The sequence below is a fragment of the Dasypus novemcinctus genome, chromosome 10 (assembly GCF_030445035.2).
Source record: "Dasypus novemcinctus isolate mDasNov1 chromosome 10, mDasNov1.1.hap2, whole genome shotgun sequence".
Lineage (NCBI taxonomy): Eukaryota > Metazoa > Chordata > Mammalia > Cingulata > Dasypodidae > Dasypus > Dasypus novemcinctus.
The window spans coordinates 833,491-848,524 of NC_080682.1; the positions used below are offsets into that span (position 1 = coordinate 833,491).

Sequence of the window (15,034 nt, forward strand, 5' to 3'; positions counted from 1 at the left end):
GCTAGGTGGGAGCCAGCGCTGCTGGCAGCCGGTGCCACGGTCTCCAGCAGGGTCTCCAGCAGGGTGTGGTGTGTGCACATCTGTGTGACACATGCTTTCACCTGGGTGTGTTGCCCCCTGGCCCTTGTCCCTGGCATCTGGTGTTGGAACTAGCTGCATGCGACTCTCCAGACTGCCCCTGCTTCCTGGTTTTAACCCTTCGTTGAGGTGGGGCTGACACATTGTTCAAGAGCAGTTAGTGGGTGTTGATGTGTTCACAGCTGCGCAGCCATCTGGTCGATTTCAGGGCTTTCTCATCCCGTTGGCCCTTTGGCTGCCCTGCCCCCCCCCCCGGCCCCTGCCCTAGGCAGCCAGCAATGGATGGTTGTCCGGGCCCCTACGAGTGGAGCAGAGGGTGTGGTCTTGGTCCGCCCCTTATCCTCGAGCCCCCTGTGGTGGAGTGGGGCTGCCTCTGACCTGTGGCTAGTCCCCGTTCCTGGGCTGTTTGGGTTTGAACGTGAGCATGTGGAGATGTGTGGTGTGCACACAGTGAGACTGCGCAGCTTGAGAGGCGGCCGCGGCTGCAGTTCAGGGAGGGTGTCAGTACAGGGAGGGGGCCTTTGGGGACGCAAGGGGTTTGGTTTTGGATGCTGGGAGAGCCGCCTTTGGGGGGTGGGGTGTCATGGAACCCTCTGAGCCCTGTGCTGGGGTGGGGGAAGGGACAAGCAGGTGAAGGCAGGGATAGGGAGGGGTGTCCCCAGGGTGCTGGCCAGAAGAGGAGGAGGCCTCCTGGGCACGGCTGCTTCTCGTGTGTCAGAGGCCGCGGCCCCAGCCTGGGGATGGTGTGGGCCTGGTGCCTGGCAGGTGCTTGCGAGACATCACCACCCTGCCCCTCAGGTCATCCGTCTGGCTCTCGCTGTCCCTGACTGTTCTCTGCTTCTGGTTCTCTGGTCGGCTTTCCCCTCAAGCAGCCAGTCGAGCGCTTCCTGGGCCATGGGTTCCTTTGAGAATTGGGTGGAAACTCCACGTGTACCCCTAGTGTTCACGCACTTGAGGGTCTCTCGGGTTTCAGTGAGGGGCTCTCGCTGTCTGCGCAGGTGCTGAAGGTGGCCATCCTGGCTGAGAAGTATGCCGTGGACTACACCTGGTACGTGGACACCATCCTCAGCCTGATCCGCGTGGCCGGCGACTATGTCAGCGAGGAGGTGTGGTACCGTGTCATCCAGATCGTCATCAACAGGGACGATGTGCAGGGCTACGCTGCCAAGACGGTGTTCGAGGTGAGCATGGCAGCCTGCGTGGGAGTCCGCCCATGCGTCCAGCTCTGCATCCCGAGCCCCCGCCTGGCGGGGTCCGCCCTCAGCAGGCGAGGGTGGGGCTGCTGCGCACATCCTCAGGTGGTGGTCAGGGGTCTGTTCCCTGGTCGGCTTTTGGGGCTGCAGCTCTGGCTGCCTTTGGGTGGCGCCGCCTGTTAGCAGCATGTCTGCTCTGTGCTGGGAGGGGGCAGGGCAGTGAGAGCTAAAGTCGCGAAAGCCTGCGCTCAGTGGAAGAGGAAACTTGGGAGGAAAGTGAGCTGAGTTCTCTTCTGGCACAGCCACGCTTCGCTGGGTTTTCTTGCAGGCAGATGCCTCGAGTTTCTGGCACCTGTGGGTTTCAGGTCCTGCAGGAGCTAACTCCGTGTCTCTGTGACTTAACAGGCTCTCCAAGCTCCAGCCTGCCATGAAAATCTGGTCAAAGTGGGCGGCTACATCTTGGGAGAGTTTGGAAATTTGATAGCTGGGGACCCAAGATCCAGGTGAGAGACGTGTGACGCACAGCGTCTGGCCTCTGCTCCTTCCCCACCGGCTCTCCTGCTGCCGACCTGGGCATAGGCTGGCGGGTCCTTCGCCTGCTGGTTGGGCCTGCCAGCAGCTCTGGGCTTGGCTCCATGGTGGCATACGGCTAACCCACTTCTGTTTTGGATTCACGTCTTTTTATTTTTTCTTCAAGCAATAGAAAACCCAGAGATTCTAGTGGAAGTAGGGACATGATCGTATACTTAACACTATTCAGAGTCAAAATTTGCAGTGAGATCTGGAATTTGGCCTGTTTTCTTTAGAGAGTCTGGTTGACAGGTGGTGGCTGGGCTCCCCGAGAGGCCCCCCAGCAGATAGGCCGGGATCCCTGACCGGGCTGTGGGTGCAGGGCTGGCGGCGAGGGGCCTCCTGCTCACTGCCCTCCCACCACCAGCCCTCTGGTCCAGTTCGACCTGCTGCACTCCAAGTTCCACCTGTGCAGTGTGCCCACCCGCGCGCTCCTGCTGTCCACCTACATTAAGTTCGTGAACCTCTTTCCGGAGGTGAAGGCCACCATCCAGGACGTGCTGCGCTGTGACAGCCAGCTGAAGAACGCCGACGTGGAGCTGCAGCAGAGGGCCGTGGAGTACCTGCGGCTCAGCACCATCGCCAGCACCGACATCCTGGTGGGTGCGGGGCCACCACGAGCCGGGGGGTAACGTTGTACCAGAAAGCTGTGCTCCGTGCCCACCCCTCACTCCCCGCAGTGCCCCGTGTCTGGATAAGGGCGCTGACCCTTTGCTTCTCTCCTCCAGGCCACGGTGCTGGAAGAAATGCCCCCATTCCCAGAGCGTGAGTCCTCCATCCTGGCAAAGCTCAAGAGGAAGAAGGGCCCGAGCACTGTGACGGACCTGGAGGGGAGCAGGCGGGAGAGGGGCGCCGACGTCAACGGGGGCACCGAGCCCGCCCCTGCCAGCACCAGTGCCTCGGTGGGTCACTGCTCCGATGGCACAGACTCTCTGGGATTCAGAGCCAGCTGGAGCTTGTGCCCATGGTGGGCAGGGGGGGGGGGGGTGCATCGAGGCTGTGGTGCTCACATGCCCAGGACTCTCCAGGAAGTGCTGCTGAGCCTGCCCCAGAGCATGGGGGCTCCGTCTCCTGGCCTGCGCCTTCCGGGCTGGCTTCTCGTGCCCTGTGAGCTTTGTTTCCAAAGCGTAACGTGCTTTTCCTGGGAGACCTGGTTTGGAGTGGACCTGCCTGGGCTTGCCTCTAGGTTTTCTGTAGTGAGCTGGATCACAGTGCATCTTCCTGTTAGGTGTGCGGTGGCAAGAATGTTCACACATGAATGAAAACCCATCACCCGGTGTTTGTTGAGTGGCTAGCATTGCTTTGGATGTTGAGCCTATTTTGCCTTCTCTTCCCAACTAGAGCATGAGCTCACGAGAGCAGGGCTTTGCCATGCTGCCGTCACTGGGGCCTGCAGCCCCGCAAGCACTTCCCTCATGTGGTCTGTCTCCCGGCTAGTCAGGAAGCCGTGTGGACTGCGTGTGCTCGGAGCTGGTCTGCTGAAGGGGTCTGTGCCAACTCCTGGGCCACGAGTGCCTGCTTTGCCAGGGATGGGTGTGTTTTGGGCACAGCCGGGTGCATCCTTGGAGTCACGCTTGGGTTTGGGACCTGGTGTACCTCAGTGGTCTGCTCACCAGCCCGCTGCAGCTTGCATGCATCCTGCTGGCTGTGGGTGCTGCTGCTCAGGACGAGAACACCAGGGCCGAGGGTGTTCTGACCGTGCCAGACTCCTGTCGCTCTCCCCCTTCCTACCATGTGGGCCGTGGGCAGGGCGGTCTGTGGCAGGGCGGGCTGTGGGCAGGCCTTCTCCCCTGACGAGCTGCTCTTTGGTCTTGCTCTGCGGCGCTGGCCGCCGGCTTTCCTGGTTAGGCGGTTGTGGAAGGAATGGAAAGTGCATGCTTTGGCCCAGGCGGTTGTCTTCCCTTTGTGCCACACAGCCCTCCTGTGGGTCACAACACACTCTGCAGACATAGGTCCAGTGCCTCTGCATGTATCCCCTGAGCAAGTGGGTGGACCAGGAGCAGCTTTTGGGGTGTCCCGACAAGCCCGTGACGTGGCTGCTCCCGCTTCCTTGAGTGTGAAGAGAGCAGGAGGCCCCTGTTGGTACCAGAGAAGACTTTGGAAGTGGGCCAGGCAGTGAAGTGATGGCCGGGTGGTTGAAATGGGCCAGGGGGTGGGGGGAGGGCTGGGCAGTGGAGGTGGGCCGGGCGGTGGAGTGAGGCTTGTGAACTGGGCCTGCAGCTCCTCCAGGGCTCTGTCTGCCTGGGCGGGCTCTCATCTTCCTGGGAAATGCCTCAGCAGCAGCCTCCCCTGGGAAGGCAAGGCGCGGTCCTGGGCGTCCCTGGAGGAAGAGGAGCAGTGAGATTGTGAGGAAGAGCTCGTGCAGGACTTCCCCTTGCTGGGTTTCACAAACAGGCTGTAATTGCCGCTCTGGCCCTGGAGGACAGCTCAGGGCTCTCCTCCTCTCTGAAGACCTTGACACTGGAAGTTGGAAGATGAGCTTCCGTCTGACTCTGGTTCTCCCTCAGCTCTTTTCCTACCAGGCTCACGTACTTTTGCTCGGGGCATCTCTTGCCTTCCAGGTGTGCCCGAGGCAGGGAGTTTTTAGCTAAGTTGCTTAGGAGAAATCAAATGGGCCACGCGATCCTCCCCAGAGGCACGAGAAATCTAGCATTTGGATCCAGGCGTGTGCAAGGCCAAGGGCACAGCTGGCCTCAGGAAGGCTGGCTCAGCGCAGCGACCTTCGGGTTGAGCACTTGCCTCCAGCACGGAAAGGGCCCCTGGCAAGGCTGTCCTCAATAAGTAGCTTTAAGAAAAGTCAACTTTGTTGCCACATATTAATAAAGCCTGCAATCCATCCAAAGTGTACACTCAGTGGTATTTGATATTGCATATAGTTGTGCATTCATCACCTCAGTCATTGTGAGAACTTTTTCATTATTTTAATAATAACAATAATGAAAAACAAAAAAACAAGAAAATTCTTCACCTCTTAATCTGTTTCCTGTACTGTACATAGCTGCTATTTCTGGCTATTCTTGCAGAATTACTTATTTATTAAGCAGTTTTATTGAGATATAGTCTTATACCATACACTCTATGTAAATTGTATAATCAGTAGCTTTTAATGTAATCACAATGTTGTGCATTCATCACCACAAAAAATTGTAGAACAATTTCATTACTCCAAAAAGAAAAACTCCATACGCCTTAGCAGCTTTTCCCCAGCCCTATATAACCAGTAATCTAACTTCATCTTTATAAATTGATTTATATTTACATTTTATATAAATGGAATCATACAGTATGTACTACTTTGTTTCTGGTTTCTTTCACTTAGCATGTTTTTTTCTGTCTAATATTAACATCTTATAGTGTTAATATGTATTTGTTGATTTCAAAGAAAGACCAATTTTATTTATGTAATTTTATCTATATTCATACTTCACGTGTGGTTTTACTATGATGTCCAGTCCATGTTATTTTTTTTAGCTTTCCTTTTAGTAATATACTAGACCTAAGACTTTCCCTTTAAGCTCGTTTCATACCCACATAGCAGTACTGCTGGGTACAGACTTTTGTTGGGCTTTTACCTTTTCTAGTCATATCCAAAGTTTAACACACATCTTTTACCAATTCTGCACAAGTTAACCCTCAGCTTCTCATTTTCTAATTTCAGTCTATTTTCTAGTGACCTATGTTCAAGTTATTAACGCCATAAGTTTACACATTATATTTAGTTCATAATAATGCAGTCATATAGTATTTGCATAATACTCCATCGTGTGTATATACCACAGTTTGTTTATCCATTCAGCTGTTGATGGACACCTGGGTTGTTTCTAGCTTTTAGCAATCCCGAATAACGCTGCTTTGAACAACCGTGTACAGATGTCTGTTCATGTCACTGCTCTCAGTTCTTCTGGGTATATACCCAGGAGTGGTATTGCAGGGTCATGTGACAAGTCTATATTTAAATTTTTTTTTTTTAAAGATTTATTTATTTCTTTCCCCTTTCCCCCCATTGTCTGCTCTCTGTGTGTCCATTCGCCATATGTTCTTATGTGCCCACTTCCATTATCTGGTCGCACTGTGAAACCGTGTCTCTCTTTTTTTGCCTCATCTTGCTGCGTCAGCTCTCCGTATGCGCAGTGCCACTCCTTGGCGGGCTGAACTTTTTTCACACGGGGTGGCTCTCCTTGCGGGGCATACTCCTTGTGCATGGGCGCCCCTACGTGTGGCATGGCACTACTTGCACATGGCAGCACTGCGTGGACCAGCTTACCACATGGGCCAGGAGGCCCTGGGTAACGAACCCTGGACCCTCCGTTTGGTAGACTGACGCTCTCTCAGTTAAACCACATCCGCTTCCCTATATTCAACTTCTTTAGGATCTCCACAGTGGCTGTACCATTCTGCATTTCCACCAACAGTGAATAAGCACTCCTCTCTCTACACATCCTCTCCAACACTTGTAGTTCTCTGTGTTTTTAATAGTGGCCATTTTGATAGGTGTGAAATGATCTCATAGTTTTGATTTGCATTTCCCTAACTGCTAGTGACATTGAACTTTTTTTTTTTGCCGTTTGTATTTATTCTTTGGACAAATATCTACTCAAGCCTTTTGCCCATTTTTCATTCAGGTCATATGTCTTTTTATTGTTGAGTTGTAGCACCTCTTTATATATTGTATTAGTCTGCCAAAGGGGTGTTGATGCAAAGTACTAGAAATCCATTGGCTTTTACAAGGCCCTAAAGAGTCCAACTCATGGTTGCTTTCTCACCAAAGCCAGTTGCCACTTGTCGGAGCAAGATGGTCACTGATCTCTCTGAGGGCTCAGCTCCCCCTCTGGACTTCCTTTCTCTCAGCTCCAGGCTGGCACAGGGCTTGTCTCTCAGGGCTTTCTCTCTCTCCTGGTATAGGGCTTGTTTCTTTCCAGGCATTCTCAGCTGTTCTGTTCTCTTCCCAAGGTCAGCTGCAAATTTTCAGGCAAGTAGCTCATATCTCTCCGGGGCCTCAGGATCAAAAACGACAGAGTTCTCTTCCTGTGTGTCTTCTTGAGTGAGTGTCCTTTTATTTGGCCCATCAAGGATGTGGGCACTCAACCTGGGTCATGCCTTTCTGATGTGGTTGAATCAAAGCCCTAATCTTAACAGGTAATTTAATCAAGGACCCCTCAACTGAAGCCAGTGTAATAAAAGGCATCGTACCCAGAGGAATAGGTTAGTTTACAAATACGATCTTTCTCTTTTTAGGATATATAAAATAGTCTCAAACTGTCATGTATATTAGGTATGTTAAGCCCTTATTTCCAAATATTTTCTCCCATTGAGTTGGCTGCCTTTTCACCCTTTTGATGAAGTCCTTTGAGGTACAAAATGTTTAATTTTGTGTGTTGATCTTGTATCCTCTGTCACTTTGCTGAACTTACTAGCACAAGTAGCTTTGTTGTAAACATGGCAGAATTTTCTAAATATAGGATCATGCCATCTGCAAATAGAATTTTACTTTCTCTTTTCCTATTTGGATGCCTTTTTTTTCCCCTTGTCTAATTGCTCTAGCTAGAATCTCTAGCATAATGTTGAATAACAGTGGTGACAGTGGGCATCCTCGTCTTGTTTGTGATCTTAGAGGGAAAGCCTTCAACCTTTCCCCATTGAGTATGATGTTGGCCATGAGTTTTTCATGCATGCCTTTTACCACATTGTGAAATTTTCCTTCTATTTCTCTTTTGAAATGTTCTTATCAAGAAAGAATGCTGCGTCTTGTCAAATGTCTTTTTATTTTGATGAAGATGATCATGTGGGTTTTTTCCCTTCAATTTGCTAATGTGGTGCATTACGTTAATTGATTTTCTTACGCTAAACAAGCCATGAATACCAGGAGTAAATCCCACGTGGTCATGATGTATATATCTTTTGATCTGCTATTGGATTCTTTTTTTTTTTTAAAGATTTATTTTTACTTATTTCTCTCCCCTTCCCCCGCCCCCGTTGTCTGTTCTCTGTGTCCATTTCCTGCGTGTTTTTTTTTTTTTTGTCCGCTTCTGTTGTCAGCGGCACAGGAATCTGTCTCTGTTAGTTGCATCATCTTGCTGCGTCAGTTCTCTGTGTGTGCGGTGCCATTCCTGGGCAGGCTGAACTTTCTTGCGCACTGGGCGGCTCTCCTTATGGGGCACGCTCCTTGCGTGTGGGGCTCCCCTATGCGGGGGACACCCCTGCGTGGCACGGCACTCCTTGTGCGCATCAGCACTGCGCATGGGCCGGCTCCACACGGGTCAAGGAGGCCTGGGGTTTGAACCACGGACCTCCCATGTGGTAGATGGACGCCCTACCCACTGCGCCAAGTCTGCTTCCCACTATTGGATTCTATTTGCAAGTTTTTTTTGGGAATCTTCACATCTATGTTCATTATAGAGATTGGTCTGTAATTTTCTTTTCTTGTAGTGTCTTTATCTGACTTTGGTATTAGGGTGATTTGTGGTAATTTTCACTCCCCTTCAATATTTTGGAAGAGTTTAAACAGGATCAGTGTTAATTCTTGAAATGCTTGGTAGAGTTCATCTCTGAAGGCATCTGGTCCCGGACTTTACTTTGTTGGGAGATTTTTGATGACTGATTCGATCTTTTTAAATATGATTGGTTTGTTAAATTCTTGTACTTCTTGTAGAGTCAGTTTAGGTTGTGCTTTTCTAGGAATTTGTTCATTTTATCTAGGTTGTCTAGTTTGTTGGCATACAGTTTCTGATAATATCCTCTATGATCCTTTTTATTTCTGTGGGGTCAGTTGTAATTCACCCCTTTCATTTCTGATTGTATTTATTTGCATCTTCTTTTTTCTTTAGTCTAGCTAGGGGTTTGTCAATTTTATTGATCTCAAAGAACCAGATTTTGGTTTATTTCTTTCCTTCTACTTGCTTTGGGAGTGGTTTGCTGTTTTTTTTTTTTTTCCTAGTTTCTCCAGTTATTCAGTTAGGTCTTTGATTTTAACTCTTCTTTTTTAATACAGGAGTTTAGAACTATAAATTTCACTCTAAGCACTGCCTTTCCTGTTTCCCATAAGTTTCGGTAAGTTGTGTTCTCATTTTCATTCATCTCAATTTATTCACTACTTTCAGTTACAATTTCTTCTTTGATCCATTGATTATTTAAGAGTGTGGTGTTTAGCCTTCACACATTTGCAATTTTACCTCTTTCCTGTCTATTATTGGTTTCCAGTTTCATTCCATTATGATCTGAGAAGGTGCTTTGTATAATTTCAGTCTTTTTATATTTATTGAGACTTGCCTTTTGACCTGACATGTGGTCTATCCTGGAGAAAGATCCATGGGCACTTGAGAAGAATGTAGAACCCACTGAGTTTAGGTACAACGTTCTGTATGTATCTGTTAGGTCTAATTCGTTTGTCACATTGTTCAAGGTCTCTGTTTCCTTCTTGATCTTCTGTCTAGTTCTATTTTATGATGTGAGTGGGGTGTTGAAGTCTCTAGTGATTATTGTGGAGATGTCTGTTTCTCTCTTCAGTTTTCCCAGAGTTTGCCTTGTGTATTTTGGGGCACCTTGGGTAGGTGCATAGATATTTATGACTGTTACATCTTCCTGGTGGATTGTCCCTTTTATTAATATATCATGGCCTTCTGTATCTCTTTGTATCTCTTATAACTTCTTTGCATTTAAAGTCTGTTTTGTCTGATAGTAATATAGCTATCTATGCTCTTTAGTTTGTGTGGAATATCTTTTTCCAACCTTTTACTTTCAGCCAATTTGTATCCCTGGGTCTAAGGTGAGTCTCTTGTAAACAGCTTATGGATGGCTCATGATTTTTAATCCATTCTGTCAGCCAGTGTCTTTTGATTGGGGAGTTTAATCCATTCACATCCATTCACATTCAATGATATTATTGTAAATGCATTATTGACTTCCGCCATTTTTTTCTTTTGTTTTCATATGTCATACTGTATTTTCTTCTGTCTTTTTACTTTTTTGGTTAACCTTTCTGCTATTCTTTCTTCTATACTCTCCTCCAGCCCTCTCTCTCTGTCTTTTTCTTTCAGGTTCTAAGGCTTCCTTTAATATTTCTTGCAAAGTTGGATTCTTTTTTTTTACAAACTCTCTTCGTTTCTGTTTGTTTGTGAATGTTTTATACTCACCTTCATATCTGAAGGACAGTTTTGCTGGATAAAGAATTCTTGGCTGGCAGTCTTTCTCTTTCACTATCCTAATTGTATCATATCACTGTCTTCTTGCCTCCATGGTTTCTGAAGAGAAATCTGCGATAAGTCTTATTGGGCATTCCTTGTGTGTGATGGTTTGCTTCTTCCTGAGAATTTATTCTTTTTCTTTGACATTTGACATTCTGAATAGTATGTGTCTTGGAGAAGGTCTACTTGGATTTATTCTGATTGGGGTACAGTGTGCTTCTTGGACATGTAAGTTCATTTCTTTCATGAGAGTTGGGAAGTTTTCAGCTATTATTTCCTCAAATACTCCTTCTGCCCCTTTTCCCTTCTCTTCTCCTTCTAACTCCCATGACATGTACGTTGTTGTGTTTCATGTTGTCATTTAACTCTCTGATCCCCTGCTCAACTTTTCCCATTCTTTCCTTTTTTTCCTCCAATTCTACCTCTTCTGTCTTCAGTATCACTTATTCTTTCTTCTCTCATTTTGAGTCTGCTGTTGCGTGCCTCTAATGTGTTTTATCATGTCTTTCATTCCCATGAGCTCTGTACTTTTCAGGTTTTAAAATTTTTCTTTGTGGTTGCTTAATGTCTTCTTGATGTTATTTATCTCCTTAGCCATGTTGTCTTTCAACTCAATCTGATTTAGAATGTTGTATGCATCTTGTTGATTAGTTCTCTCAAATCCTGCATCTCTTCTGGGGCTTTGACATATTTCTTTTCTTGGGCCATGTCTTACGTTTTCTGGGTAGGGCTCATAACTTTTTGCTGATGTCTAGGTACCTGATTATGATAGTGAGGTTACTCAGATGCTCAGTTTCTCTCTCTTTTGTAAGGATTTACTGGCAGGAGGCTGTGTGTTAACTGCTGCTCTTTGGTTCTTGGTTCAACTTGTCCTGGGTCTTAGGATTGTCCATTAGTTGCTCAACTCTGGGCCCTGGACTCAGGAATGGGTGCAGACCCACTTCTTAGGGCCTTGGGGAGGGAGGCTGTAAAGCCTTTTCCGTATTTACGTTCCATTTCCTCATGTGCACTTTCTCAGTCCACCAGCAGACAGCGCCCTCGGGCAGCCCTCTCTGTTCAGGGCCTGGTTGGTGTGTGTTTGCTGCACCTGACAGAGGGTCCTGCCCAGAGGCCAAGAGCCTCAGAATTCCACCTTTTTTGGGGGCAGTTCTCTGACCTTTGCTGGCAGCCCCTCCCTTGTTTCCCAGCTCAAAGAAATTTCCACTCAGCTCTGCAACCTCAACCCAGCCCCGCAGCAATGCTGGGCCCCTCCCCACCTGGAAGGGGTCCTGGGACTTGGCCACCAGACCTCTGGGCCAAGAGCTGAGCCAGCCCCAGGCCAGGCTCTCCCTCTCCCCTTCCCTGGGGAGGTGCGACCCTGCAGCCCCCTTCGTCCGTAGAATTCAAAAGTGTCTTTAGTGTGGGCAAGGGCACCAGCAGCAATAGCTGCCGCTTTTAACTCACAGTTTTGCCATCGTGATTCTCTTCCTTTGTCCTCTTCTGGGCGGTGTCAGGCCTTGCCTTGGTGTCATTAACCCTAGGAGAATTCCTCCCAGGCTGTTTCTGCCCGGTCCGAGGGACGTTGTGGGCGGGCGGTCAGCCCTAGCACCCGAGAGCCGCAGCAGTCTCCCGGGATGCCGAGTCTTTCTGACAGAGCACCTTGGTTTTGTCTTTTTGTTTGGGGATGGACTTTTTTTTCCTTTCTTTAAATGTTCAACATTTATTTACTTAGAGAGTAAAGGGAAAGACTAGTTTCCTAATATTAGCGAGAAAGGATTTATTATATGCATTATTACTTGGAAATTCCTGAACTAGATGATATCACTGGAAAATATTAAATGATTTGAAACACATAGTGAAATCAACTATGCCATACATTCATTGGGTTCTGATCTTCCGTTCACTGTGGTGGTTGACTTAGGCACGTGTGAGCTGGCTATTTTGGGGATGGACTTTAGATTTATCTGGATGAGAGCTCTCTACTTTAAAAGCATTTTGAGGGAAGTGGATGTGGCTGAAGCAGCTGGGCGCCCACCACCACGTGGGAGGCCCTGGGTTCAGGTCCCGGTGCCTCCTAAAGAGGACGAGCAGACACCAGCATATGCGGCAATGAGAGCTAAATGCCCACACCCGCAGCAGGAGAGGTCTGAACGTGCAGGGGCCACAAGCCAGCAGACGCCGCAGCCCCCTGGACACAAGTGTGGCTCAGGCCGCTGGGCACTTGCCCCTCATGGGCTCGGGTTTTTGGTGCTTCCTGGAGAAGGCGAGCAGACAGATGAGAGACCACCTGGGGAAGGGAGGATAAACCAAGAAAAAAACAGCACCTGCCAGCTGCGGGTCTACTTCACATGGCGTCGTCGCTGCGTGGTGCAGGAACCGCCCCCTTGAAGGCAGGCGCGTGACTCAGCCTTCGGGGGACCAGCTGCTGCACACCGTGGCCTGGTCAGCTGCAGCCTCTCGGTGTGTGCTTGCAGCACAGTTCCCGGAACTGGGCGGGGCGGGAGCCAGGGTGGTGTACCGTCCATCCAGACAGCTGCTGCCGGTGCTCAGGAGGTGGCCCTGCCCCTGCCCTGCCAGCTCCTCCTGGAGTGGTGGCCCCTGGCCCTCGAGGGGCGGTGTCTGCTCCGGCCGCTGGCTCTGGGCGCTTTCCTCAGGAGGGCAGCCGAGCGCAGGTGCGGAGCGGTGGCCGCCCCCTGCTCAAGGCCCTTCCGGTGGGGCCGGAGCTGCCTGCGCCCCAGCCTCGAGGTCCCCTGGGGCGGGCTCTCTGCCCTCCTCGCAGGACACGGACGTCGTGATGCTTCCTTCGTCTCAAAGCCACATCCACACCTGATGTTCTGAACTTTCCTGTAGCACCTTAGCTTCACGCAGAGAAGTGACACTTAACTTCAGAGGAATTGTGTTTCCCCGTGAGTGCCCAGGCCTGACTGCAGCAGGCAGCACAGCACCGAGGGCTTGGGCCTGTGTATGGCCGGGGTGGTTGGGTCCAGGGCACAGCCCCCGCCGCGAGGATGGGCAACCTTCCCCGTCCCCCTGGAGGCCTTCCCACAAGACCCAGCGCAAAGAAAACCGAGTGGCACATGACCTGCGGCTGTGAGGTGGCATTGCAGCCAGTGCCAGCTGATTCGTCCAGGGGCCCTGCCAGTGCCACTCGCTGTGAGCACCAGTGCTTGGAGCAGGCCTGCCCCTGGCTCTGCCTGCGCGGTGCCATCCACCATCTGCAATGGCGGCCCCTTGGGCCGCAGGCATGGCCTGCTGTCTGCCACTTGGCCTGTGGGCCTAGGGTGGGTTTCCCAGTGGGCTTTTTTCCTGTGTCTTGTCCAAGATCTAAAAGCTCCAAATTACTCATTTTAATAAAGAGTAAATATGTGCTCTGTAAACTTTTTACTTACGTTTTCTCCATGATTAAATAATACTTGATGATTAAACTAAGAACATGCCCTGGTAAGTAGCTGGCTTGCTTTTTCATTTTTTAACATGTACGCTCTTTTTGGATAGTTAGTAACACAGGTCGATTTACTTCTTAAACTGTACGTTTCTTTTTTCTCTCTTTCAGGGCAAAACATTTTCAGAACTGTATTTTCCGTTCAAATAACTTTTGTGAGAAACAGCATAGGCTGCTTTCCTACCTGTGCCTCGTCTCTGAGCGCAGCCCCCCACAGGCTGGAGTCACAGTACAGTGGAGGAGCAGGGCCTGCTCTGACTGTGTCCTTGCCTCGGTGCGGCCGCAGGACCGGGCCTGACTCCCTCCTTCCTTCTTTTCCAGTCCACGCCTTCTCCATCAGCCGACCTCCTGGGTCTTGGGGCTGCGCCCCCTGCCCCTGCAGGCCCCCCAGCCTCCAGCGGTGGCGGGCTGCTCGTGGACGTGTTCTCTGACTCGGTGTCCGCAGCCGCACCTCTTGCTCCCGGCTCTGAAGACAACTTTGCCAGGTAGTGGGTGCGCGCGGCCCTGCCCTGCTCGGGGTCCTCCTGGCCTCGTCCCGGGCACCCCACCTTTCCATGAAATTGGGCGGGGAGCCCCTCTTCAAGAGGGGGAGATGGCCCAGCAGCCAGCTGGTGTTGCCAGCCGCTTCTGGGTCCTCGTTTCTCTTGTGCAGTCGTCGTTTCGGTGTTTGTTTTCTAGAGTGTTCAGTGCTCTGAAGCTGGATTTCTTCTCATCACTCCTTTTCCTCTCGAGTCAAGCTGCTATCAGCTCTGACCCGCCGCTACCTCTTTGCTTTCAGGGACCCAGGCTCTTTTTGAGGGAGGCACTGCTCCATCCCCACGCCCTCACTTGTCCCGGAAAACCCGCCCCTGCCCACATCGTCCACGTGTCCTGTGTCCCAGGGCTGGCTGGCTGTGCTGTCCTCCCTGCACTGACCCCCACCCCCACATGCTGTGGGGCCAGCCCAGGACCACGTGCTTGTCCCCCAGGCCCTCTGCTCTCTGGCCCTGCTCTAATGCTCCAGACCCTCCCACTGTAAGCACCAGACCGCCCCCTGGAGCCTGCCCATCGCTGCCCCTTGTCTGCTGGGTGGGTGCTGAGCACTCCGCCTGCCTGGCTTGTCTGCAGGGAGGTGAGCACGGCGTCCCGCATGGGCCACCTGCCCTCCGAACCCCGTCCCCGGCTGAGGCTGGAAACTCGGGGAGTGAGCGTTGGCCCTGACTTCTAAGGCTGCAGTAGGTTCTCGTAGCTTCACATTGTTTCGAGTTCCTTTGCATTCAAGTTGCGCACCACTCTCCTCTCCTGCTCTGCCGAGGAGAGTGCTTTAAGGAGGGCAGGTGGGAGGTGTGGAGGCTTTGCGTTTTTGAAACTGCTGAGTGTGGGATTTAAAGAGCTGCAGAGCCATGTGGTGTGGAGGTACGGGGGCTGCCTCTGGCCCAGCGCAGGGCTTCGGTGCCACTGGCTTCATGCTTTGCATCACCTTGTGAATTCCTCAGAGTCTATTTTGGGTTGAGATGACCCCAAACCTCTTTTTTTTTTTTAAAGATTTATTTTATTTATTTTTCTCCCCTTCTCCCCCCACCCCTGCCCCAGTTGTCTGTTCTCTGTGTCTA

At 50.6% G+C, this 15,034-nt stretch overlaps 1 protein-coding gene across 4 annotated transcripts in view; it reads left to right on the forward strand.

The window, feature by feature from the left end:
- AP2A2 (adaptor related protein complex 2 subunit alpha 2) overlaps nt 1-15,034 on the forward strand; it is a 113,156-nt gene that overhangs the window by 90,593 nt on the left and 7,529 nt on the right. For all 4 annotated transcript variants that reach the window (XM_058304891.2, XM_058304892.1, XM_071217886.1 and 1 more), the window contains 5 exons: nt 1,077-1,259; nt 1,677-1,774; nt 2,209-2,440; nt 2,570-2,743; nt 13,764-13,927. In XM_058304891.2, coding sequence (XP_058160874.1) covers nt 1,077-1,259; nt 1,677-1,774; nt 2,209-2,440; nt 2,570-2,743; nt 13,764-13,927 — 851 coding nt within the window. The remainder of the gene's footprint in view (nt 1-1,076; nt 1,260-1,676; nt 1,775-2,208; nt 2,441-2,569; nt 2,744-13,763; nt 13,928-15,034) is intronic.